This window comes from Leptonotus elevatus, chromosome 16 (assembly GCF_054856555.1).
Source record: "Leptonotus elevatus isolate MCC_2025b chromosome 16, RoL_Lele_1.0, whole genome shotgun sequence".
In the NCBI taxonomy this organism is placed as follows: domain Eukaryota; kingdom Metazoa; phylum Chordata; class Actinopteri; order Syngnathiformes; family Syngnathidae; genus Leptonotus; species Leptonotus elevatus.
In genome coordinates, this window is record NC_141254.1 from 12405975 (window position 1) to 12433492 (window position 27518).

Consider the following 27518-nt stretch of genomic DNA (forward strand, 5'->3'; position numbering starts at 1 on the left):
CGTCGATTAATCAATATTTTTTGACAGCTCTACACTCATTTCTGAACACGAGTAGAACGTTGTAGACATTCAAATTGTTATTGATAAAAGTGTTGCTTTTTTCTAATTAAGAAGAAGTAAGTTTAAATTAGGACTGGGCTATAATGAATTAAATTAATATGAATTAATTCGATAAATCGTCATTTTGAAAATCGAATTGTTGATAATTTGCAAAATCATGAAATTGAATTTTGTCTTCTGGATTATTAAAAGCTGTTGTTCTTATGTTCTGTTACATCCAGATGTTATTGTGAGTTGTAATTTTGCACAAGTGGCAGAATGCTGGATGGGTTGCTTTACAAGATATGTTTACAATAGCTACTAACTACTTAATTGTGGCAATTAAGCAAACACTATGTTAAGTTTATGTTAAAACTGATTTAGAATACATTATTGTTGTCTGAACATTTTCCACAGGAATTAATTTTGAATCAATGAATCCTTTAAATAACGTTTTTGGGGGTTTATTAGATTAAAATCTATTAAAATTGTAATCGTCCTGAATGACTTTATGAATCTAGATTTTATTTTTGCGCCTTATTATCCAGCCCTAATTTGAATGTTGCAAAATGAGTCCAAATTAAAATTACAATTCACAAGAATTTAACCTCTGGTAAGTGTCGTCATTAAGATTCTGAGAAATGTTTTCGTTATCGCTTATAAATTGATAAATAGTTTACTTTTCAAACCACTCGGCAACTGTCATGCCTGTTTCTATTAGTTTATTTTCTTTCTTTTTTTAATCCTGTTTCTTCTTGGCTCATGTGCCCCCTTCCACAGTTTCATTAAATTTGGTTGTGTAATTTTTCACACATTACTGCCAACCAAGCAACATTACGCAATGTGTGCGCGGTGCTTGCCAAGCACTGCTTGGTAATTACCTAATTGCATAGCAGTTTGCTTTTTTTTGCTGAAAGTTGCTCTTATCACAGTGAATTGCGTGTGTGTGCGTTTAGGTGGACCAGTGGGTGACTCGGGGGGGTACTGACCCCCTACCTCTGGAGGAGGAGCACTGCTCTGTGGTGGAGGTGACGGAAGAGGACATCAAGAACTCTGTCAAGTTTGTTCCCAGCCTTTCTGCTGTGGTAAGTAGCATGAAAATTGATTTCACTCACCAATTGGCCAATTGGGCTTAAAACGTTATCGTCCAATAAAACCGAAGTTTGAGACACTGTAAAAGTACCCTGAATGCAGCATTTTGCTTGCGTAGTATTAGCAACTAACAAGTGTGTAGCGTGTGTTATTCTGCTGTCCCCAAGCGTCCTTTAAGACGTTTAATGACACCCCAGTTGGAGTTAACTGTAAAACTAAACACAAAACGATAACAATTACATCCAATGTATATTTAAATACAAAACATGGCTAGCCTAGCACTAATGCTAAAAGTGAAGGGAGGATCCCATTCAAATGCTAACAGGAAGTTAGCATCAACTTCGGGAGTGTTTTTGCTTCAAATAACGAATATTCACACACAAATGTTGTGGGAACACATTACCCACACGTAAGATAACACTATGCAAAGGCACAAATTCTTCCCAATGTGTGAAAAAGTAGTTATTCTAATAGAATTCAATCGCAACTTTCTTCTGTACTCACTTGAAGTGTGTACACCATGAATGCATGGCACCACACTGCCCCCAAGAGTCCAAAATGCACAAATGTTTTTTCCAGTTGCTATTATTTTAGTTGATTCTATTCTTATTGTTTTATTATGTCATTGTCCTTTCAAGTTGTTTTTTCCAGCACTTTTCCCCCTCAAAATTCAAGGATCTAAGTATGCAAGGATAGTTTTTTAATTTTTTTTTTAATGTTTTTATCTTTCCACATTTCCACATGACATGGCACGAACTACAATCCCAGAGGTCCCAGGTTAAGCCCAGTAGGTCCCAAGACTTGTGAAAATAATACAAGATAAAAATATATAAAAGAAAAGGTTAATGATTTACAGCAGTTGTAAACAAGTAAGAATGATTTTATTATTGACACTTAAATCTATACAATAACCTTGTATACTGAATTTAATTAGTTGATAAGGTCAGGATTAGGGTTAGCCTAACCCTACCTGTCATTCAAGGCAGAGAATCTAAATAGCGAACATTTGTGCATATGTGACACCCATTGTAAAGGGGGGGATTTTATGCATTAAATATATTTTTTAATAATCGGCAGATTAATCGGTAAACTGTATTTATTCCTGCCAAAAATCTGTATCGGCATCGCCCTAAAAAAATGCACCTCAGTCGGCCTCTATTTAAAAGCGTTCTTGCTGTGGCTTTCAGATCTTGGTAAAAGCCATGTTGAGGAAACGCTCCTTCAGTAATCCGTTTGAGTGTCCGAGTCGGAGGGAGGAGAGGTCCATGTCGGCACCCGGCAGCCTGCTCATGTAAGTCCAGATATCAAACTTGTCCCGATCTCTCCAGTCTGCTTAGCTAGTTTATAAAAATAAAAATAAACCACACACGAAGGTCCGATGTTTGTCCAGTATGGTTGCTCAAGGTTCAGGCTCTTTTTTTGCTACTTGCCTCCTGTCTCCTCTTTCTAATCTTTTAGGCGAGCTAGCATCACTGCTGCAGCTGTAGCTCCTGCTTTGTCTTGTCACAATAGCGCCATAATTCATCTTATATTTGTATGCAGTGGAGCTTTACAGCTTTTGTAAGGATTTCTTTGTGTGTTGGCGTCAGACATCAGTGACAAAGAAGGATTGGGTGGATATATCGGTACTGACTCACTGAGTAATGTCGCATCACATCTCAAAATGCTTTTGAAACTGCTGTAAATACAGTAAACGTGTGTGCATACTTTTAATATATTTATATACTTTTAATAACCCAACACAACTATTGTTGCTGTGCAGATTTTTATCTCCCATGGTGATAGTAATGGTGTAGTAATCTGATCATCCACTCTTAATATTTCAGCAGTAATGGCCGTTGTGGCGTAATTACTCTAACTGAGCAACTGTGATGTCATCTTCAGTTGACAGCAAATGGGAAAATGGCCGCCCCCTTGAGATGGATAAAAATGGCTGGATTTTGCTGCTGAACTCATATTCCACTAACTCAATCGTAACCAGAACACCATATTTCTAATAATAATAATAATAATAATAATAATAATAGATTTACTTTGTAACGCACTTAACATTTCAAAGAAATTTCAAAGTTTTTTTCAGTGCCCGAGGTTTTTCCTTTACAAATGGCTGTCCGTCTTTTCTCCCACTTTGCTGCAGGGACTCTTGGCCTTTCCGGCCATCTTTAAAACGGCATCCATCACTCAGGTAACGCGCGCAATATACACTCACCAGACACATCATTACGTACACCTGCAAAGATGAATGAGATCCAGAAGGAGAGCTGTATTGTGTATTCTGCTTTTAGAAAGATGGCTGGAATAGCAGCAGTCAGCAAACATCTACAAATCAAAAATTGTTACCAAAAGTAAAAAAAAAAGAAGAAGAAAAAAAAGTGATTGTCTGTATGTTTATGGAAGTCCATTCCCTGCAGTAAAAAAAATAAATAAAATAAAAAATTCTGACCTATGTATCCAATATGTAATTTTTCCTTAAAATTGCATGAGATTAGTGTCAATTTCCTATTCTTCTCATTCCTAATTTCTAGTTCCTAATCCATAAAACGGCCACAAAATGGTGGCCGGTACTGTTACCAACCGCTGTCGCAAGAACCGATACTTTGAAATAAGGCCTGTCATCGGCCCAATACGTAGAATCAGTTCTCGCCCTTCCCTAATAAAAACAATTAATACTGTTCATGATACAGAGTGAAATATTTCATGTTTTTGTTCATTTGTTGATGATTTTAGTTTAGAATACAGGATTACATAAGAAACAATCAAAATGATTGTAAAGACAGAAATGAAGTCGCTGCTATGTGAAAAACACTTATGTCTATTTTTGTCATTTTTGTATATTTTTTTCATTAAAATCAAAAAAAAAAAGTGTTTTTCACATAACAGCGACGATATTATGAGTTTCCCTATTTAAATAGAAATTCACATTAAAACAAACTATTCCAGAACATTGTATCATCATAACTTGAAGAAATTGCCTTACATATGATTTACAATGTCTTTGCAAATGCAATATAATTGACACCACTTTTCTAATGAGCTCATTAGATTGCGCCGGTGTACCTAATGTTGTGGCAGGCGAATGTAGTCTGTCCAACATCCGCTGCACCGGCCTCTGCTTGCCTCCTTCTTGGGGCCGTTCAGCTGCTGCTTTCCCACCTCTGACTTTCTTTTGGCATCTTCCCGCTGCCGCCGCTGACATGAATGGTGCCAGATGTCGTCCTTGTGTATTTGATGCCCATCCTTAATGGACGTCTTTCCACCGGTTGCCCTGTTAGATGCCTTTATATTGATCTTCCTTCCCTTGAATGGTTCTTACAGAAAGAGCAGCACAGGTGACGGACCCAGGGAAGGAGAGCTGGAGGACCTGCACGAAGATGAACCCTCTTCTTGAGTCTTTTTATTTAATTTTTTTTATCTTCAACTTCTTTTCCCCTTCCATTGCTTCAACCACTGTGCGCTTGCCACTTCATGTTGTACGCAGCAAGCAGGCATGGAAGGTCAATGTTTTGCTTTTTATACTCAGGCTTGCTTTTTTTGCACTTAATGTTGCGTCGGTGACACTCCCCCCCCCCCCTTTTTTTTTTAACCTATTTTCTGTTTTTATAGTCTATTATGGGGAAAAGTCGAAGACTGGACCTTGGCTTCTAGTTTTGGCCAATTATGGCTTATTTTATTCTTGTATATAGATGTGTGAAGGTCTTACGGGGTTATTCCCACAATCCTCTATTACTCGTTTCTATGTTGCCTTCACTGCCCTGAAGCCTGTGAAGTTTCTTCACAAAGTCAAATGATAACATCACATAGAAAGCAGAGTTTCACTAGAACACAAGTTTTCGCACTTGAGCCTTTTATGACAAGAAGAGTCTCTTCAAATACTGCTGTAACATACTTCAGATTTAATATTTGGACAATGACAAGAGTTTTGCTTGATTTTGCTGTCATACACCCCCATCGCTGATTTGGATCGAAACAATCAAGTCGTGATTGAAGTGGAGACTTTTAGGAAAATATTCATCTTGCCATTTAGGGATTACAGATGATTTATGCAGAGGAGCTGAATTTGCATTTTAACTCATTCACTGCCATTGACGGCTATAAACGTCAAAAATTCATTTGAACTATTTCTGTTAGTTTAACTTTTTTTTTCTTCACTTTTGTTAGCAAGAGTGTGAAAACCTAGATTTTGTTTTATTGTACATTTAGAACAGATATAACATTTGTGATTAATCGTGAGTTAGCTATTGAAGTCAAGCGATTAATTATATATATATTTTTTAATTAATCACCTGACGCAATTTAAAAAAACAAAAGAAAAAATTATCAATAATTCGGGGCATCAGGCGATTAAAATTTGTAATTGCAATTAATGGCAAGACTTCAGTAGTTAACTCACAATTAATCACAAATGTTATATCTGTTCTAAATGTACAATAACAACAACTAGGTTTTCATACACTAGTTGACAAAAGTGGGAAAAAAAATGTTAAACTAAAAGAAATAGTTCAAATGAATTGCTGACGTCTATAGCCGTCATTGGCAGTGAATAAGTTAATACCTGAATTTAAAAAAAAATCACTTGCAGTAGGGATAGGCCGATTATCAGCCATTTTCCGAATCTGAAGGCTGATAAAGCTTGTATCTCACTGAGCGGTGAATTCACATTTGATTGTTGGTGTTCTGCTGCCATTCAGGGAGAGAACTTTTTCCAAACCGTATTCTGATGTTGTTGGTTATTTTTATTCTCCTCACTTGGAATTCAACTGAAATGATCCGTCATGTTTTCATTGGCATTTCAATGTCGCCATTAGGCCGAGTCTGCCAAGAGCGGCATTCCATATTCACTACAAAGCTCCCCCCAGTGTGGCTGGTTAGAAAGAGGAATGCTGCACTTCAGCATGCCCTCGATTGGTCCCACCCTCCGGCTCCTCCAGTAAAAGATGACAAGAGATTAGAATGGACCTTGGAGGCTGTTTTACATACTGTAGATTAATTCAGCGTGCTTTGAAAGTGTTGACGGAAATTCTGACCGCTATTGAAACAAGGGGGGAGAATGTTACTTTTGTTTTCAAAGGAGCTATTTAGTATTCTTAATCTATCTTAATGTGCAAATATTCCAAAACGTGTCAGCATTAAACAGCAGAAATATTCAGTTGTTTTGTTGCTGTATCTTAAAGTACTGATGAGGGGAACTCTCAATGAAGGGCTTTTAGCATTCTAATGACGTGATCTATTGCATTTTTGTATGCAAAACGTTCAATGTGAATACTTTTTTTGTTTTTTGTTTTTTTTACATGTATGTGTTTGTGCAGCTAACGTTTTATCCGAACTGTCAGGCTGCCCATCATGTGATCCGTGCTTTGGTCATCAACCATCCAAGGTAACACACTGCTTGCACTTTACGTTACTCGTGTAAATATGTGACTTTTCCATGAACAACCTGCTACGTCCGCAATACATGTGCAAGACGAAGAGTCATAGTGCGCATTCCCTTTAAAAACATATAATCGATGCTTTACTCCTGGATATTTATTTGCTTTTGACAGTTGTGTGCTAATATTTAAAGTTTTACGATTGTACAAATAACTTTGTAATGAACTACGGAAGCGCTTTCTTTCACATACCTGACGTGCATAAGTTATAAACTTTTCATACTTCTGCGAAGCATGCGTCAGTAAAAGTATATAATAAGAGAGGCCTTGGGAAAGGTCTACATGTAATTCTATAAACCCTTGCGGTGTTATGCAACTCCAAAATAAAGAAAAAAAAATTACCTGCGTGTTTGCTTTTTTTTGGGGGGGGGGCACGTCCTTCATTTATACAAGTTGTGACTCTTGCTGGAATGCTACTGTGATGCATGTTTTGTAAGCAGCAGCATCTTATGCATAAAGTAATTAATGTGTTCGTACATGGAAAATATCAAATGCGTCCTGGTGTGGCGAAAACTGCTTTCGAAAGAGAAATGCTAAACACGGCTGCTACAATTGTTGCACTGGAATCGATTTTGGGTTCAAGCAAAAGTGTCGAAATGTGAGCTAGCTGATGTGTCATTTTAAACACGTTGAAGGTGTGTACTGCGTTGTTTTGCAAATGTCTTCATGTACGGTGCTTAACGCATTTGTTAGATCACCTGCCATGAAAACAAAAAGACAGCATTGTGAAGTGTTTTTTTAATTTAAGTAAACAATTCCTAACTGTGGTTAGAATGTCCGCCTCACTGTCGAGACGTCCCGGGTTTATTGAAGACTAAATTGGCCATTAGTGTAAATTTGAGCTTCTATATAGTGCTGTGTTACATAAACCTACAGATTCATTTTGGTAGCAGGGTGGCGGTCTAATACATTTGTTAAGCACTGTATGTTGCGTGGACACTCATGTGGTCACATTGTAAATATGTACTTTATACAGTATATATGTAAACAAAGCTATTTTTGCATGCCTTTTTGTACACTTTGATTTGAGAAACAATAAAAAAAAAAGAAACTGAATCCGAAGTTTTTGCTTTATTGACCAATGATACTTTGGCATCAATGTTTTGTGTAATTGCATTAGGATCATAAAGTTCACACAGGGATCAATTGGCGTGACAGCAGGACATTCACATTTACAGTGTAATTCTTGCGTTGACAATGACACCGACAGGTAAGTGATTGCACTACACACAACACAACTGACGGGAATGGAGGACCAAAAATGACAAAATGAAAAATAAATAAAAGGGAAAATAAAAATGGATATTAAAAATATAATTCAAAAATTAAATAAAACAAAAATATAAACGAAAAAAAAAATTATATATATATATATATATATATATATACATACATCAATAAATACAAGTAAAAAAAAAAAATGAGGATTCAAAATCTAGAAATAAATGTGGAAAGACATACAAAAATAAATATAATTAAATGTGTAGAATTAAAAACTCATTTCAATAACATTTCATGATGGATTTCATGCTGACAGCACAAAATAAATATGAGAGCAGCGCCTTTTTATTTTATTATAATTTTTGCATTATTTCCACTTGTATTTTTTATTATTTTGTATTTATTTTTACTTATATATAGTTGTTCATATTCCATTTATATTTTTTTGTATTTAATTTTTGAATTATATTTTTACATTTGTTTTTAATTTCACATTTATTTATTTATTATTCATTTTTTGGGCATTTTTGGTCCTCCATAGGATTGTTCCCTCCACCCATAGAGACGGTCACTTTATTAGGTACACCTCCACAATCAAATTCCAGTACAACAGACAAATTCTGTGTTCGCAAAGAATTGAACTATTATGTTGCTTGTCGTCGGTCCACAGGGGTGTTCAACAGTTCATCCTTCATGAATTCAATCATGAGTGCTTTATATTGTACTTATATTATGACCTCATTTAGCTTAATGAGAACTCTTTGAGGACTCGCATAGTGTAAACTGCAATTTAATCCATTTGTTTATGTTTGTTTGTTTACATGGGGTGATGATGCCCACTCAGGTAGAAGAGATTGTCCTTTTCAGATTGAGAAGCTGTGTTGACCTTTTTTATGTCTTTTTGAAGGTTCCACCACATCACATAATGCAGCGCAGCCCCTTCTGGGAAATTCCTCTCCGTCGTCACTTCTGCACGGGAATATTAGCAGAGGTAGTGGACAATATTACTGGTTCAACTCCTGTACGGCATTGAATTTTTCCTGTAAAATATCCATTTTGAATAATTGAAAATGACACACAAAATAGTTTCCTTTTTCTTTTATTAACTTGCATAGCAAATTAGCTATTGATTAACTATAAAATTGGCTTTAGCAAAATGTATTCTTTTGGATTAGAAAGGGAATTTTTATTCCTTTTTTTATTTTTATTTTTTTACATCCTGTCATCTGCAGTAGAGGTGTGAATTGCCTGGTACCTTTCGATTCGTATCACGATTCATAGGTCACGATTCTATTCAATACCGATTAATCCTGCTGCGAATCTATAAACTGATTTTTGCGATTTTTTAAATTTATTTTTACTCAAATTTAGAAAATACTAATCAGTAAACTAGTTCATGTACACTGTAAGATTTGTATGAAAATGTATTTATTGATCTGAAAATACAGGCTTATAATTGAGCCACTGCATTTAACAAACAGGTTGCCGTCTGTTTTATGTTTGAACAGCACTGAAATAAAATATTAAGGCTTAATGTTCCATTAATATAACATTCTTCCATGCTTAATGTGTGAATACTAACCCTAAGTAAAATGTTTTGTTGAATATTCCCTTAAAGAATTGATGTTTAAAAATCGATTCGGCCGCATATCGAATCGATTCGAGAATTGCGCGCCTTAATATCGCGATATATTGCCGAATCAATTTTTTCTAACACCCCTAATCTGCAGAGGTTGAAAAAAGTAGCAAGCTTATTTTAATAGTATGTGCACATATGATCTCTTCAAATTTAAATGGGAAGTCGACTTTGGATTTGCAATGCACAGATGTGGAGGTTTCCTCAAATTGTGACCCAAAAACGGCAAGAAGCAATTGCTTACTTTGGATGTCTCTGTCTCTGTACTGCCTGCTTCTGAATCAGGGTCCTGCATCACAGAAGCACAAAATGGCCTGTTCATTAAAAAAAGATCACTCAAGGGAGTGTGAGTAAACTCAAGTCACGTAAACATGACAGGTACGTTATAGTACATGAGACATCTACTCTCGACTCACATTTGAGCGAGCAGTGTCTTGGCCTGGTCTTGCTTTCGCTTCATTGGCGTAATAGATGCTGCTCGTGTCTAAAGCGAGCGACTCGCTGTCATGCTGTGAATACAAAATGTCCTGCCTGGTTCAGTGATAGAGAGCAAGCTGTCTGGGTGATATATATGTGGGGATGGGCTTTCCTTCTCTCAGACTAGTGCATTACGTTGCATTGTGCTGTTGTTGTGTTTCAAACGTGTGGTCAATGTAATCGACGTTGATCCTCTCTTAGTGGACGGTTCACGTTCTGTTCTCTGCCGCCACCTCGCGGCCAAACTAACAAATGCAGCATGAAAACATTGACAGTTAATGAGGCTTACCTGTCCATGTGTGTCGGTGTATTTGAATTTCATGTTCTTGTAAAATTGTCTTTTGGGGAGCAAATACAGCAGCACCAAGTCACAGACAACCGTAGCCTGGAAATCGAATTAATACTGTATGAGATCTCTTCATTAAAAGCATTTAAGGAAAGAAAATAAGAAGAGTCGACACCAACATACCACTCCAAAAATGCCCACGCCGGAGCCTATTGCTGTTAATGTTGGGATGATATCAAATTTTCTGGCCTGTCAATACAAACAAAGAATGTTTTAGATTTAAGGAAGTCATTCCCACATGTATGTATGTAATAAAAAAATTATTTTTAGACAAACATGCATATTTTAGTAATGTGAGATGAAACAGAATTTTTTTTTTTTTATTGTTATAGAAAACTCATTCCAAAGCCTTTGAGAAATTTAAAGGTTGGTTTATTTTTACCACTGCATATAATGCCCAGGCCTCGTGTTTTTCACATGATCGAATTGTCAATATTCCATTTATTACCAATCCTTTACAAAATGGTATTCATGACCTTAATATATGGAGTTTTCAGATTGCCCCTGATTCTGACACCTCTGGAAACGGTCAATTACATTAATACCTGTGGTAAAGGTTAGCATATCCTATTGAGTTCAGTAGATTGTGAAGGTGTACTTAACGGATTGGTCAGTGTTGTGTTTATACTTACACAACTAGTATATTGACTTACCAGTGATTGCACAATGATGTCTATCCTGATGCCAAACACTTTTAGTAAGGTTCTTTTCGGTACCTTGTCCTCCATATAATATTTTGCGTGCCTGAAATGTAAAAAAGGGCAGAGTTACATTATTCCCTCCATTGGATTACAGTTACGCTGTTCTTCATCATTTTGGCAATCGGGTCTATAGGCAAGAGGGCATTTCATTTGTTTTTACAGGGAGCAAGAAAACACTATAAAACTAAACCATAAAGATTGGATGAATTCACGGCGAGATGAAAATTGTCCTGAAGCAAAGCAATAAAATGAGCCGTTTAATCTGTTCCAATAAATATTCATCAGTATGATATCGTAGTGCAACATTTCATATGGGTACACTTTTCTTTTCTTTTTTTACTGAATGACAAATATCAAAGAGCATCTTTACATCCATTATAAAATGTCAAATTATGATTAGGAGACAGCAAAAATAATAATAATCAAGTGTACACACCTAAAGTTGTAGCCGACTGATGCTCTGGCTTTGTCCGTCTCTGTAGGGTTTCCATACAGTCCATGAAAGTTGTACTTGGGTTTACAGTATTTCACATCAATATCAAAGTTGCATGTCCAGTCAACCACGATGCCAATGGACCCTCCCTTTTCAAAGTAGCACATCGTGAGCAATAGAAACATACAAGAAAAGCACTCTTTTTGTTTGTTTGTTTGTTTGGGCACTTCGACATGGTCACCAGGAGTGAGGATCGAACTCACAATCTCACAGATGGTAGACGACCAACTGGTGGTCCTTAATTATCCATCCATTCATTTAAAATTTTGTTTTGAAAATACAAATAAAAATGTTTTGGGCCTACTGTTGCTAAACAATTGAAAATTGTAATACCAGTTTTAACCACAGGGTGGCAGACGTCGCTCACCGGCGCGTAATTGTGAAGAAGAGCGTGTCGACCGCCACAACGCCGATCTCAAAAGTACGTACACGAAAGTGGTTTCTTTTTCTTCACGGCGTCAACAGTTCCTTTCACGAGAATTTAGTACAATTCCAAAATGCTCTGAAACGACTGGCTCTGAGTTAATAGGTAACTGGCTTTAAATGTACAACCCTCCACAAAGTTCTGTCATTTTCTTGTCCTTCATATCCAATCCTTCATGTTCAACTCACCTCTTTGGCAATGGTTTCAAAATTAAAGCCAGACTCCTTGACAATGTCTCCCAGTCTGAATATGGGACACAGTGGAGAATCCCTTGTGTTGTGGAGACATTTGCGGATATATTTTTCATCAATGCCCTCGACTAGGTTGTTCCTGCAAACACCACAACGACATCAGATTTTTTTTTATTGTGTTTTCCTGTACTGTATGTTATATTAGAATCCTTCCTGTCTATGGGCGAGAGGGCATTTTAGTCCACGCGGCACAGAAAAGGCGATCATCCGTGTGCAGTTAGTCCAAGAACAATTCTGCCTTTACAAATGTAATTGTATTTTTGTTTTTTGTTGATTTGATTAATTATTTATTTGTTCATGTGTTTCATGTAGGCCTCTATTTTGTCACGTCTTGTCTTTTGTTAGGTTTTCATTTCATTCGTTCTCGTCAGATCTATATCTGCCAATCCCTCACCCACTTGTCTTGTTCAGGTCTTCCTCGTTGTCTTGTCAGTTTTATTGTTTCCTATGCGTTCTTTCTACCTTTGTTGGTTCAATGCTTCTGTTTCTGTCGTCACTTCTTTTTTTCTTTTCTTTTTTTTTTTTCTGTCATCACTTCTGATTTCATGCGTAATGTCATTTCCTTTTGTGAATTTTGGTTTGTTAATTTGTTAATTTTGTATTTTCATTCTTCCATGATTGTTTTTTTATTTCATTTTATTTTTTAGATTTCTCCTATTGCTCAGTCATGCCTCTCTGCGTTTTGTTAATTTTGTATTTTCATTCTTCCATGATCCTTGTTTTATTTTTTTATTTTTTTATTTTTTAGATTTCTCCTGCTGCCCAGTCTTGCCTCTCTGCTATCCTGCACTTGGGTGCTCCAACTCCAAGAAAACCAATTTTCTGAGAGTAAGTTTATACAAAACCGAGCATTTTTTTTGTTGTTGCAATTATATGGCATTGCATTGTGTTTTATAATTGAAACGTACTTTTGCCTATAATGAAACTAAAAAAGCCAACCCATGTACTGTATTATAAACATCTACCAGTAGGGCGTGGTGCTTATTCTTATAATTGGTTCTGTCATGTATTAATAACTAATTAAGCGCTGTTATTTTATGACTCACAATGCATTAACATGGCATAAAAAAAAACCCCTCCTTAATCAAATATTCATACCTTGTCACACCAAATATGGGGAATGTAACAGAGTTCTTGATGAATAGTGTGTAGTTCTCTGCAGACATCAACAAGGGAGGGCTGGATGGAAACAAGAAATGAGGCAACTTTAGTTTCTTTTGTACGTACGGCCTCAACAAAACTGAAGAATAATAACTTACTTTGGTATTTTGAGGTCATTCTCAACAGGACACCAAGCCAGAACCTCGCAAGTCTTTGTTGTGTTATCGCACACGCCAGTCATATGTCCTTAAAATACAAAGACAGTAGCCTATAGAATCCATCATCACCGCAGCGCTAAGCAGGCACATTTTATTTTGAGTGTGGGGGGGTTGAGGAAGGAAAGGGGGTGTAAAGAACATGCCACTCCAAACATTTTCTGCTTCCACATTTAATCAACTTATCTTTAATTAGCATCAACAGCAGCAAGCAAAATGTGAAGCAAAGCAGATGCTGAATTTGCCGTTTCCCTTATCGCTCTCTGATGTGATTTCTCTATCCGTACCATGGAAGAGTTCACAGACAGTTTCCTAGAAGGCATTTGGTCACTCGGCGCAAGCCGACATCCCCGCTATCTTACTAGTTCTAGTGACACGGCGACACTCTTGAGCGGCGCCTTGAGGTAAACTCGATTGCACACATCAAGCGATGTCTAACTTCCGTTTGATGTGGCATCATGCAGAGGACATGAACAGTTAAATATTGAAAGATGGAGGACAGTAATTATGCGTGACTATCTTTGAACTGAGTGACGATTCGGATTTTGGGCCTATAGTAAAATAGCTTTTATATGCTTTGTTTGTTTTCGTGCCTCAATGTCAGCTCTAATATTGACACTGTGAGCGTTTGTGTTTACTTGCTTGACACAAGGCTGAGAAGTAAGACAAGATGGAAGCAAACACAATGTCCAGCGGCAAAAAGGAGGGATCCGATGTTTGCCAATGATGAGTCATTTTTGCATGAGTTATCTTATAGAGGTTTTCGTTAGCCACAGCCCATTTTGCAAACACAAGGCTGGTGAACTCTTTTATCATTATAAGAATCACTATGTCATTAAAGGGCTTTGAGAAGTTTGAGGAAGACTATAAGTCTGCGGCCAAGTCAAATGCGAGAAGAAGAAGAAAAAAAAAAGAGAAGCTCCACAGGAAGATGGACGGTTGTTCAGTGAGGACTGGCGCGGTCACACACTGTCGGGCCGTCAGGATTTACCATGTCCCGTACGTTTGAAAGTCCCTCCTTCGCAGTCGACGTCTGAGCTGCAGTTGTGCTTGCCTGGGAGCTGTTGGAAATAAGGAACCAGGGTTATTATTATTATTATTGTTTTTTAATAGTAGTAAGAAAAAGAAAGCCAATATACAGTGGAACCTCCATTTTCAAGGTTGTGTTGCCATTGTGCTTCAAGCTACATGCAAGTACAGTAATCATGTCCTTTTCTTTTTTTTTTACCCCCCCCCCCCAAAATAGGTCATTTTTAAACAAACTAGATAAATATATTAAGATACAGTACATTGTAAGAATAATTAAATAAATAACAATAAAAAAATGTAAGGCAAATCTAAAAAAAAATTGAGTTGGGAGGACCCCAACTCAACATTTTTTCCCACCCTATCACTCCCAGCTCTCCCTGACCGATTTGCATAGATAAATACGGTGCCTTCCAATGCTGACCGTATAGATGTAGCGTATGTAGTAAATACCTGGAACATATCTTATACCACTCAAAACCTTACCAACACTATTTCCATTACCAGTCCTTATTTAAAAAAAAATGTTTAGCTCAATTTTGGTTTATGTTGTTTGATAGGAGTTAGCTGACTATTTCTTTTTTATCTAGGAACGTTTCAGGTGGTCACAGCCAAGCTGCTACTGACAAGCTAAGCGACAGAATGCCCATTCCCAAAAGTGTTTTGCTTCCCTATCATAAATGTGGGAATGAAATTGCGTTGAAATTGATCTCGCCTTGCTGAGAGATGAGCACCCCCTAAACCTCGGACCCTAGAATCGCCCCCCCCCCCCCCCCCCGACAGTATCTGTTTTATGTTACGATGAATGTTAATACAAGAGGGTCTTACATACCTCAGAACACTTTCCCATCGTTTGACCTTCAGTTATAATGTAGTTAGTCATCACCACAAATGAGGAATCTCCCTGTGGTTTAGAATCAGAAGACACATATTGAGCAGTATATAAAAAAAATAAAAACAGCCAATCAGAGGCGAGGTGTGGTGACCATGTGATTCAATAGCTGGACAAAATGGCAGCCGACAAGAGCAAAGTAAGTTGGACTTTTGAAAATTGGGAAGCAAACATTTGTTGGACAATGTTTATTGTTCGTTCATAGTGTGGACACCCAATCCTAAAAAAAAAAAAAGCAAACTTGGTGTTTGGTGACGTTTGCAAACAAATTTTTGAAGATATTTACTCTTGTAGGCAAGGCTTTTTGCATTGTCATATTTGTCAACATGATTGTTGGGTCTCTCCCAAGTTTGTTATGAAAAAAGTCTTTCACTATTGCCAATCTTATGTTTTGTTTTGTTTTTTGTTTTTTTGCCACTTTTGTGGAACTCATAATAGTTAAATTGTAAATGATATTCTAATAATCAAGCTGCTTTGGGCCCCATCCTCGAAACAGCTTAAATATTTTTTTGGGCTCATTCATGATCAGCAATTGACTATCAAACCTTTGCATTTTTTTGGTGATGCTTTCAATACAACATCTTTCGGTCTTTAGCAGGTCAAATGTAAGCCACATACGATTTAAGTGTGGGCATTATTTACAGAGTGTAAAAACATCCACATCTTGCCCTGATGAACTTTTTTGCAGGTTTGCCAAATAGCCAGTGGCGTTTTGGGTCGTTGATACACGATGAACGACCTCCAAATCACTTTCGGTTGCTCCTTTCGTTAAATTGGCAGACACAATGTTTGTGAGTGCAATTTACTGCTGCCTTCATGTTACAACAGCAATGATGACGATCTCAAGGCGTAAATACTTGGAAACCTGCCTGACACGCCCAAGAATGCAATACTAATGTTACATCAACCTGCCAAGTGACGGCAGCGAGAAACTCGCCGATAGCTGTAATCCTTACATGTAAGTAATTAGCCTCTCTGTTGCGATACATTTGGAAAACATGTTTGCTGTGTTAAAATGTCCATTTGGAATTACACAAAAAAAATATAGCATTTACAATTTTGGAATTACAGACATTTAGAGTACCTCAATTTTTTTAATAAATAACAGCCCCGCTTCATTATCTTTGCTGGGCAATTCTAATTGACTGGTTTGTTCGTGTTTGTGAATTTGGCAGACCACATTGTGCCTCGCTGGGCCTACCAATTTTGATTTACAGCACCCCCCGGTGGACCTGAGATTTGGTGACAGAAAGTAGACTAGACCTTAGACCAGCTAAAACAGGTCTAAATTGTGGCACAGGTGGTGTAATCTGATCCAGGCGCAGGGAGACAGATTCTGCACTCCATTGATAATGTGTGCCGGATGTCATCATCTTTCATTCATAGATATCAATGCCAATCCACTAGTAGAAGTTTGTTGCGTTCACGCCAACAACTGTGCAAACACCGCTGTCTGCCTATGGCAGTCTAGGAAAATACTAAAACAAAGAAAACTCTGTTATTGTTTTTCATATAAATATATAACACTCTAAAAAGAGAATTGTTAAACCAACTTAATACAGTTGCTTCAAGTGGTTAACACACGATTGAATGAAGTTAAACCAAAGGGATATTTTAAATTAAATCAATCCAAAGTGAATATATTAAGTTTAATTAATTATGAGTTCATTAAACTTGATATATTCACTTTGGATGAACTTAATTCAATCGCGTGTTACCATTTGAAGCAGTTTTATTAAGTGGGTCAACAATTCTCTGATTAATCTTAAATTAGTTCAACAATTCTCTTTTTAGAGTGTAACTTTGAATATATAGATATTGATCATCTATCTACCTCATGTTTTTGCACACAATGTGATATAGTACAAAAAAAACCTATTAAACACCTTCAAACAAACAAAAAAGCCATCAAAAGTTTTTGCCTGGAAACCATCATTCCACCTCTGCTCTATTTCATACAAATAGACCTTCTTAAGTTTGGAGAATTTTGGAGTTATTTAAAAGTGCCTGCCTGGTGTATGAATCAACCACCTGTGGGGGGAATTGATCAAAAGGCTGTTAAACTAGCACAGTTCCGCCTTCAGGGGGGACTGCGAGGTAGAATTCAGGAAATCATATTTTTGCACCGAATGTTTTATCTGTTGAAGACGACGCGCGCTGGATCACTTTGCCAATGGCTGTAGAGAGCTTCACCTTTGCTTCGTTCAAGAGACAGCTTGAAAACATGGCCGATCAGTCATCAACACTCTTAAACAGGCACTTTATAAAACACACTTTATAACAGCCACTTCCATGTAAGCACTAAAAAACAAACACTTTAGGGACACTCAGTATAGCTTGCACTTCATGTTTTACTTGACCTTTTATTCCACTTGTTTTAGTATCATTTTAAGGTTAGATTTGTTTTTATAGTTTTGTCTGTTACCTGCACACAGGTATATTTTATATGGATTGACCAATTATCGTCCGAGCAGATCATCGGTGCCGATATGTAACATTTTGACGAATATCGGCATCTGCCATTTTTACAAATCTAAAGGCCGATTAAGCTGGTGTCTCAATGAGCGGTGAATGTTAGCAAACTTAGTGAACTTTGGGTGTACTTAATGGTTCTTAAAATGTTGCAAAAGGTTGCAAAGACGTCCACTTACAGTTTTTACTCATCACAAACTGTTTTTTTGACATTTTGAACACGATCTGACCAATTTTCACTGTTTGCGAACATCTTTTGAAACCTTTGACGAACTCTGACGATAACCCAAAATATATGTTCGCAAGCACAGAGCGATGCCAGCTTGAGATCAATTCCAAACTGGGTTAATTTCATGGAACTTTTAATGTATGTATTTGTTTAAAATTTTACTTCACTTTTTAAGAGATGCTGCTTTTTTGCTTTTGTTAAAATTAAAACAAAAATAAGTGAACGGTTTCAGTTATGTAAACATTTTGGAAAACTATTTGCTATACTATCGAAAAATATTTACTCTTTTGTTAGAAATTTTAAAACAAAATTGTCTATTTGCTGTATTATAAATTAAAAGAAAAAACATGTTGAAAATTTTAAAAGTTGTTTTAACCCACTTTTTTTTTTAATTTGCTGCTAATATATATATATATATATATATATATATATATATATATATATATATATATATATATATATATATATATATATATATATATATTTCCCCCCCACTTCATTAACGGAAAAATTCTAAGAAACTGAAAGTTGACTGAGTGTTTTCCATAAGCCGATCTCACCTGCTAAATGGTTCACGCCCAACACCTTACAGCAAGCAAGACAATCACTGAGCCTTTGTTATTGCTTTCCCAGCGTTAACAGGACCCAGGAACATTTTAGCTCAACAAATATATTTGAACGGCGGTCTTTTCATTGACTGTTTGCTTTGCGCTTTATGGGAAGCATTCGGAGAGCGCTTGATGCGAAACTGAATCTGTGCCCGTCTCGTCTCGTTGATTACATCTGGCATGAAGTCAAGCCGACAATGATGTGATAAGAACACTTTATATCAACTTTGAACTTTGTCACCACCTGCTCGCCGTGCAGCTTTCTTCTGGAAGCAAAATCGTTTGGATGTTGTCAGGCCGATAAAAAAAAAAAAAAATCCTGACAGTTTGATGTTATTGCATCAAGAATAGTGACTTGAGAAGATAACCCTGATTGACAGCGAGTCAAACGATATTCTGTACGATTCACATTGATTGCAAAGGTGGATCTTTATTATTAGCATACATGCGCGATTCGCCATCAGGCATCCAGTGACCAACCTGCGGCGGGAAAACATAGTCGGCCACGTCCCACACTCTCTCCTCTCCGCTCACATTGGTGTAGCCCACTCCTTTCATTTTGGTGAAGACGGAACTGACGGCTGTGTCTGTGGACTGGTAGCCTTTCTCGTAGATGAACACCCACCTGGACAAGACGCAAATCGGTCAGGCCTGTCATCACCTCAGACTTCAGCTACACCCTTGCCAAGCATGCTGAGCCCACAGGCAAGGACATGCACCGTGTAGTGTTGATCGAGACGTGCGGCACTGCTATCTTGCTATGCCAGCAGCACACCTCACACATGATTCATTGGAGTTGCATAATTCCATGGCCGTCGACTGGTGCTTTAAATAATAATAGGCAATAGGGAGATGTGTTCTTTGTGTATTCGTGACACATTAGCAGCTACCTCCTAAAGTTTGATGCAGGAGTATTTAAACAGTGACGTCGGGCTTCTTACTGCCTTAACTTTTGTCTTCAGTCAGTGAAAAAAAATCAAGCAATTGATCTGGGCATAGAAGAATATTATATTTATATGCCTTCAAAATGTCCTTTTTTTTAGGTTGCTGTTTCCAGTAGTGTGGAACCAAATCATTCATAAAGATCTTTCGAACATTTGAGTCGTTTTCCTTTAATCACTGCCATTGACGGCTATAAACGTCCAAAATGTCATTTTCACTATTTCTATTAGTTTAACATTTTTTTCTACTTTTGTTAACTAGAGTATGAAAACATAGAAAATAAATTATTGTAAATTTAGAACAGATATAAAATTTGTGATTAAACGTGAGTTAACTAGTGAAGTCATGCGATTAATTACAATTACAAATTGTAATCGCCTGATGCCCCAAATTTTAAATAATCTTTTCTTTTCTTTTTTTAATTCATTCACTGCCATTGACGGCTATAAACGTAAAAAAAAAAAACCATTTGAACTATTTCTATTAGTTTAACATTTTTTTCTACTTTTGTTAACTAGAGTATGAAAACATAGAAAATAAATTATTGTAAATTTAGAACAGATGTAAAATTTGTGATTAAACGTGAGTTAACTAGTGAAGTCATGCGATTAATTATGATTAAAAAATGTAATCGCCCGATGCCATAAATTTTAAATAATCTTTTCTTTTTTTAATTAATTCACTGCCATTGACGGCTATAAACGTAAAAAAAATCATTTTAACTATTTCTATTAGTTAAATTTGTTTCCCCACTTTTGCTCACAAGGGTATGAAAACCTATAATTTTTTTATTGTACATTTTGAACAGATGACATTTGTGTTTAATCGTTAGTTAACTAGTGAAGTCATGCGATTAATTACAATTAAAAAATTTAAATGCCTGTCACCCTAATTTTTAATATTTTAAAAAATTATTAATTTATGGCAGTGAATGAGTTAATAATCTAATCATAATTTGCGGATTTGGGTCAAATGGTGTGATGTCACAGGAACCGGTGTTTTGTTAACATGTTGTCTGTTTAACATGAGTGCACTTTTGACAGTTACGGACTTGAACCACGAGGAAACGCCAGTTGACGCATCTTCAAATAAATTGTATATGTTGATCGCTGGGCTCTTTCTTTCCGGTTGTTAGTCCAAATGGCAACAAGTTGCCAAGCTACGCAAGACAGTTTGAAGTACTACTATTTAGAAAAAGAAAGTAAAACACGGAATGTGTTCCCTGATGTAGGCATAATTAGCGAATCGGGATTTTAAGAGTGAGTCCAGGCCCTAATATATATGTATATATATATATGCACTGTATTATGTTCTATTTTTTTTTTTTGCATGAATGTCACTACACTGTGTGTGACTATAGATAGTACAGTAACAAACACTGAACGCAGTACTGAAACAGGGGTGTATGCAAATAAGACAAACGCTTCTTTGGGGTAAATGAAATGATGTTAAGTTTATATTAAGGAGCAGGCAGTGAACTAGGGCACAATGAAAGCTTGGAAAAGCATGAAAAATGGCAGTCCAGCAGCGGGAAGTGAGATTTGTATCTGCTGCGACAGAAGGAGAACAGCAGCAGAAAGGAGGCCTCTTGATGTGCTGAGGGCTTTTCTCTCACCATGCTGCGCTGCCGCGATTACTCGTCATTGTTTTAAACGTCACCATCTGTCCAACATCTCAAACAATAGATTGTCATTTTTGCCACTTTAAATGTGACATCCAGGGAACTAATTAGTTTTTTTTTTTTTTTTAAAGCAGCCGTTTACTTCTCTGGCTTCACCCATGATTACGTTCTCGGTTGAAACGATTTATGCAAAGCACCGCTTGGTTTGTGTGCTCGCTAAACTGTTGAATTTTCATGGACTGGGAGGGGGGGGGGGGGGGAGGATTCACTGGCGATTGAGAGTACACATGTTTATGCTTTTCTCATCACTAAAAAGAATGTATAGCTATAGTAATTAAAATGAAATCTAGAATATATTAAAAGCCAATCAGTGGTTCAATGATCCCAGATGACGGCATGCAAATCATAATCGCATTGTGAAACCCTGATACAAAAACAGAGACCTGCCAAATGTTTGGAAGGCGGTGCCAAATTAAAGTCACCTCTGCTGCTTCCACAAGTTTAAACTCGGAATGATTACTTACAGATTTTCAAAATTTTCTGATGGACAAAAAACAAGCTAGCATACTTGGTTTTAGTGACTGTCAACTTGATAAAACTGTAAGTGCACACGTATTCATATGCTTTATGTATTATATATATATATATATATATATACATACATGTGTATACTGTACATGTAGATGCTCTATATATGTGCAGTATATACTCTAGAAATATGTATATGTTATTGGCCAATTAATCCAAATATATAATGCATAAAATAATTTGTTTTATCCCAATGCATTTCATTGGGTGTCAATTAAACAGGTCCCTATTCCCCACAAATAGCAAAAGTAAAATGTAAATATATTGTCCAAAAAAATAACTTATATTCAGTATTTAGGGATGACAGATTATGGTTTAGATTGATGTATAATGGATGGAGAGTAAATAATGAGACCAGTGTTACTTATGTACAACTACTGTAAATGTTTGGAGTCCATAAAGATAAATATAATTTGCAACAATCAACAATTCGGCTGTTTTACAAATCGGACTTTGACGCAGACCAGAAAGTGGAACAATTTGCAATTCCTCACTATTTGCTACTGGAATTGAATTAGCTCAATTATTATTTTAGTTGCTAATATTTTCTTTGCATCTCTGCAGAGAGAGAGAGAAAGAGAGATAAACATATATATATATATATATATATATATATATATATATATATATATATATATATATATATATATATATATATATATATATATGTAGTGGTAAAAGTTGCCAGGGGTGTCACGCTTGTAAGAAGTACAATAATTGACTGCTAAGAAGAAGAAAAAAAAAAGGATGGGGAAAAAGACAATTGCTGCAAATGGACCCTGAAACATAGTAGGGACACTTCTGCATGCATGATGAGTATTCTAATCTACTATTTGTCAAAACATTGGATACACATGCTTTCAAATGAACAATTTGCAAAAAATAATAATATATATATATATTGAAAACAGCTACAGCAACTACTCCAATACAGTATACTCATTCCACAAATCCAAAGTGACTTTAACTCAAAATGTGGCCATCGAGGGAATAAAGAACTTTAGGCTGAACTGTCGGTCATAACATACGACATAGCATATGTCCCAACCTGTTCATCAAACAGTTCCTCGGGTTCTCCAGCTTAGAGGCGCGCACACACTCAATGAACACTCACCAAGTAACACAAACAGCGTAACGCAAATCAACATGCCGTCCTGTCAAGTGGCCAAAAAAGAAAGCAAAACCTTGGAGGGGATTTTTTTTGTGAAGTCGTCGTCATCCAGTACATGTCAGTGCGCGCGTGTGTGTGGACGCAATGAGTGGGTCAGTGCGTCACTCATCATCTTGTCTCAACTTGAAGAGCTAACGACATGACTCATTGGTCCTTTCTCCTTCGCACCAGACGCGTACAAAAATCCAAATACAAGACGTCTTCGATGGGAAATATCAATAGAGTGATTGGGATGAGGAAGCCGTTGGAATTCGGAGTGGCCACTCCAAACGAGCTAATGCAAACTTCTGTATTGAAAGCAGCCGAGACATAAAAGTCTTACCCGATGATGTAAGCCAAGACCCCCAGCTGGATGAGACGGCACACCACCCCGACTCTCCTGTTCCGGACCAGCACCTGGCGCGGGGTCTCATACTCAAAGAAGAAGTCCGAGAGGGCGTTGGTTATTTGGCTCTTCATTTTTTTAGGTGGCCGGCCCACAGAGTAGGGGGCTCTTGCACCCAAGCTCTTCGGCTCCCCCTGGGTTGCCTCCCTGCACCAGCGGCTAAGGGTCTTCTGCCTCCTCTCCTGCTCACAAGGAATGTCTGATGTGCTTCAAGAGAACTCTTGGCTGACTTCCTCCCTCCCTCTCTCTCTCTTTCGCCCTCCCTCCCTGCCTCTCTTTTGCTCCTCCAGCCTGTGGATCTTCACATTCAGTCACTGCTTTATCTTCTATTATGTCTCTGGCGCATATTCACAGTGTTGTTTTGAGGGACTATTCCCACCCCCCACCCCCACCCCACCCTCTAGATGCGACTAGTTGCTGCCACACGCACACGCACGACACACACGCAAGGCTCTTTTTAAGCAATCAAACCTTATCGTTATCCTCTTGACACCCACTTCCTGCATGTGAGGCGGAGATAGATGCCACAAACTCAAGACAAACACACATCGCCTGTTTGCCTAACCTCATGTCACTATTTGCAGACATTAAGCCGACGTTATTATCATAATTTCGTGTGGTGGCATCCTGACACGCAACAAATTTCTGCTCCCACCTTCCGCGGGGTGCTTTGCATTTATAATTGGAGTGCATGGAAAGTAGTGTAAATAAGACCTAAGTACAAATGAGGCTTTCCACTTACTGTACATATTACTTGAGAAAATGTTTTTCACTTGTTTGCAGTAAAGCTGGGCCTGGAAAGGTGTGTTTTGAATCCTCAAGTGTTTCGGACCGAAATGTGCTGCAGGTCATGCGTCCTCCGACTGGATAATGACCCAAAACACACAGCTAAAAATATGGTTAGGAACAAAAGCATACACTCTAAAAACTGTTCAGTCAAAAATGGACCGATCCTCTACTTAGGTCTATTTGAGCCATCTTTGAGTCAAGAAATTGGTATTTTAGTGTAACTCGTAAATATTGGTCAGATCCTTCACTTGGGTCAAAAAATTGGGTCATTTCGTATAAAACAACCCAGAAATTTGGGCCAAATTGACCCATAAAGTGGATCGGTCCAATTTTGGTCCATAATTGGGTTACTTTGGATCCAACAGTTTTTAGAGTGTACAACCCGTCTGAAGAGCCCTGATCTTCAGCTGAACTTGGGCCCACTGAGACGAGGGCATGAATCACTGTTGTATAGATGGTACAAGACATGTCGAGCTCAAGGGCGACTGCCGCCTGTCTGTAGGGTAATGATCAACCTCGTATTTGAGAAGTTGTCACTTGTGAAGAAACAGTCAAGGTCAAGTCCTTCATTTTGTTGTATACCAAAGACATTTTGGTTTTCAGATCATCATATGAATGAATAAAAAGACTAGTGCGCCTGTTCCTGGCGGCGTGGCTCAGTGGTAGAGTGGTCCTCTCCCATCCGTGAGGTTGTGGGTTCAACCCCCCCCCCCCCCCCCCCGGTGACAATGCTGAAGTGTCCTTGAGCAAGACACCGAACCCCAATTTGCTTCCAGCGGACCTGGCAGCAGCGCCCTGCGTGGCAGCAGCCGACCACTGGTGTGTGAACGGGTGAATGTGAGGCTATAGGCTTTGAGCACTATAGCTAAAAAAAGCGCTATTTAAATAGCAGTCCATCCATAGTGAGTGTTCCAGACGCAGCCATGCAAGCCCAAGCGTGATATGACCGCCACCATGCTCCAGAGATGAACTTGTGTGTTTTGGATCGTAAGCGGATCCTTTCTTTCGCCATACTAATAATGTCTGTTTCAATACTTTTGCTCACTTGAACACCAACCAACCAACCCCCCCTTTTGCTCTCTCTCTCTCTTTATCCCCTTTTAGCAGCACAGTCTGGCTGCTCTGATGTTGCTAAGATGGTTTTCATAATTTGTTGCATGAAATTGAATTTGTATAGCTCTATCGGCATATATAAGGGTCAACAAAGGAGTTTAGCCTCGCTCATGAATCTTGATGGGGTCAGACTGACATTGGTCGCCGACTCCTTTGCAAGACTGAGGTGTGACCTGGAAACGGATTTTTGTGTCAGAAGCATACTGACCACATAAGAATACTGTATCGCCTGATACAGACCTGATCAATTATAAGGATTCATCAGGCCTTGAGCGTATACGATGGAGCGGCGGAAAGTTGTCTGTGGTTAACTTCTGTGAAAATATCTTGTACGTCACTCAAGTTCAGTATGATAAATGTGGCATGTTTGGTGTGAATTGAGATTCCTGTAAAACTGTTGCGGAAGAGGATAAGTGTACATACTAGAGGTAATGTGTTTTGGGCCATGCAGGAGTCAAGAGTGGAGAGTGGCAAAGAAAAGTTTGCTTTTGCTTGGTGATTAGTTGTTAGAATTACTATATATATATTTTTTAAACCGCAATCCATCCTAGTAAATATCTTGTATGGAAGGTTTTATTCAGTTGTCTCCCACAGTGCTTGTACTTTAAAGAGTAGGGGTGTGCCAAAAAATCGATTCCCATTTAGTACGATTCAGAATCGATTTTAAATGTCCCAAAATCGATTTTATTTAAATTATTTGATACTGTCTTGCCTTTGTATGTGTGTGCCTTTATTTGGAGCGCTGTTCATGTTGTACCTGGTTTGCCCACTGAGGGGCAGTGTGGTTCCACGCCGTCTAATACACTGTTAAGTTGTAGACACATTGGAGAGTAGAAGGAAAAAGTCACGATCAAGTTATTCCAATAAAAGGTTGTTTTTTTCTCAGCGTGGAGCCGTTCTTTTGAGAGTGCCGCGAGTAGCGCGCTAATTAGCATTAGCGAGTTCGACTGGAGTAGATAGTTACAATTCTTTGCACATCTATATATTGAAGAAAAAATCATTGTCAATCAAATCATTTTGAATCAAAAATCTTTCTTAATCGAAAATCGATTCCGAATCAAATCGCAGGCCCAAAAATCTAACTGTATTGTTGAGTAGTAGTGTAGTGTTTTGATTAAAATATTCATTAAAGTAGCACTAAGGAACTTTTCACCCTTAATAAAATATTTTCACAACTCTTCTGATGAAACATGGACTTAAAACTTGTTGAATGGTACATTTGCCATGGCCTGAGAGGGTCTGTATCGTTTTTACCGGCACTAAGCAACTTTGAGAAGGATGGTAGGAACACTGCCACACAAAAAAACTACAAATGTGCTGACTGCGTTATGGCATACGTCACTTCCTCCTTTCCCCAGTCGTTACAAAGACAGAAGTCAATTTGAATGTCGACGCAAGATTACTGCTTTCCTGGCAGAAGCAACAATGGGCCCAGCTTTCATTCGCTGGCGTGAGCTAAAAAGCCACACATGGTGCTTGTCCTGACGGGTAATGTGGTCTTCCTTCAGGCATAGCATTACCACTTTTGTCCATATGGCGCCGCCATAATCAATATAAACTGAAAGCTCCTTAGTGTTGCTTTAAATCTCACTCTTGTTTGAAACAATGCAATGGTTTCATAATAGATTGCCCCTGGCATTGTAAATACATTGTGCTGTTTGGTATGCTACAGTATAATTCATTTTTATTTTGTAGATTTTTCAATCATTATTTAGTGTGATTAACATAGGTTGCGATATAGGGGCCTTCATATTAATACAAGCAGTGTATTAATGTATACCATATAAAACAAAGAAAGGGAAGGATTTAACTCAAATTTCAGTTCAAATAGTAGACAGCTATTAAATTACTTGCACACAATATAATGGCTTTCCCTTCGGCAATGATTTCAGGAAGAAAATACCCAACACAGAAAGAGGACATAGACACAGTATTGAAAAACGCACTAAGAACTTAAATCAAAGCTGACCTGAAGGTGGAACATTTGATGACAGCTTGTGCGAGGAGATGGGAACTGAATTAAGGATTATAGACCCAAAGACAAAAGCAGCAGAAGATAACAGAAAAGAGATAAGGGACCAAAAATCATAAAATTGTTTGATAAGGCAAAGGTGAAATGTTCAGGAAAACAACGAAGAAGAGTCATGAAAGTCTTTAAGCTAAAGAGGGAAAGATGGATTTAAAAACAAAAACAGTCTAACCCAAATCCAAACTAGTCCGTGACGAATCCACCTGTTTTTTTTCCTATCCTGTGGAACCG

At 37.6% G+C, this 27518-nt stretch overlaps 2 protein-coding genes across 9 annotated transcripts in view; one reads left to right on the forward strand and one right to left on the reverse strand.

Annotated features, from left to right (window-relative positions):
- Positions 1–6898, forward strand: part of camkk1a (calcium/calmodulin-dependent protein kinase kinase 1, alpha a) — a 43006-nt gene extending 36108 nt beyond the window's left edge. Inside the window, exons 14-17 of one of the 2 annotated variants that reach the window (XM_086098129.1) lie at positions 996–1124; positions 2319–2422; positions 3269–3316; positions 4447–6898. In XM_086098129.1, the coding sequence (XP_085954255.1) occupies positions 996–1124; positions 2319–2422; positions 3269–3316; positions 4447–4519 (354 nt within the window). In that variant the 3' untranslated portion in view covers positions 4520–6898. The remainder of the gene's footprint in view (positions 1–995; positions 1125–2318; positions 2423–3268; positions 3317–4446) is intronic. The other variant, XM_086098130.1, reaches the window with a different exon arrangement.
- Positions 4012–23665, reverse strand: p2rx1 (purinergic receptor P2X, ligand-gated ion channel, 1). 7 transcript variants are annotated; one of them, XM_086098131.1, is made up of 14 exons: positions 23294–23665; positions 19130–19274; positions 15281–15352; positions 14414–14483; positions 13366–13453; positions 13205–13285; positions 12044–12185; positions 11375–11520; positions 10891–10981; positions 10361–10426; positions 10181–10276; positions 9831–9923; positions 9659–9703; positions 4012–4492 (listed from the first exon to the last, which is right to left on the reverse strand). In XM_086098131.1, exons 1-14 carry the CDS (start codon positions 23428–23430, stop codon positions 4400–4402), a joined length of 1365 nt encoding a protein of 454 aa, XP_085954257.1. In that variant the 5' UTR covers positions 23431–23665; the 3' UTR covers positions 4012–4399. The 7 variants fall into 7 exon arrangements, with proteins under 7 accessions (XP_085954257.1, XP_085954258.1, XP_085954261.1 ...); XM_086098132.1 differs by having other exon boundaries at positions 14426–14483; positions 23294–23664; XM_086098133.1 differs by lacking the exon at positions 4012–4492 and adding an exon at positions 7610–8818 and having other exon boundaries at positions 23294–23664.
- Between the last annotated feature and the right edge of the window lie 3853 nt (positions 23666–27518).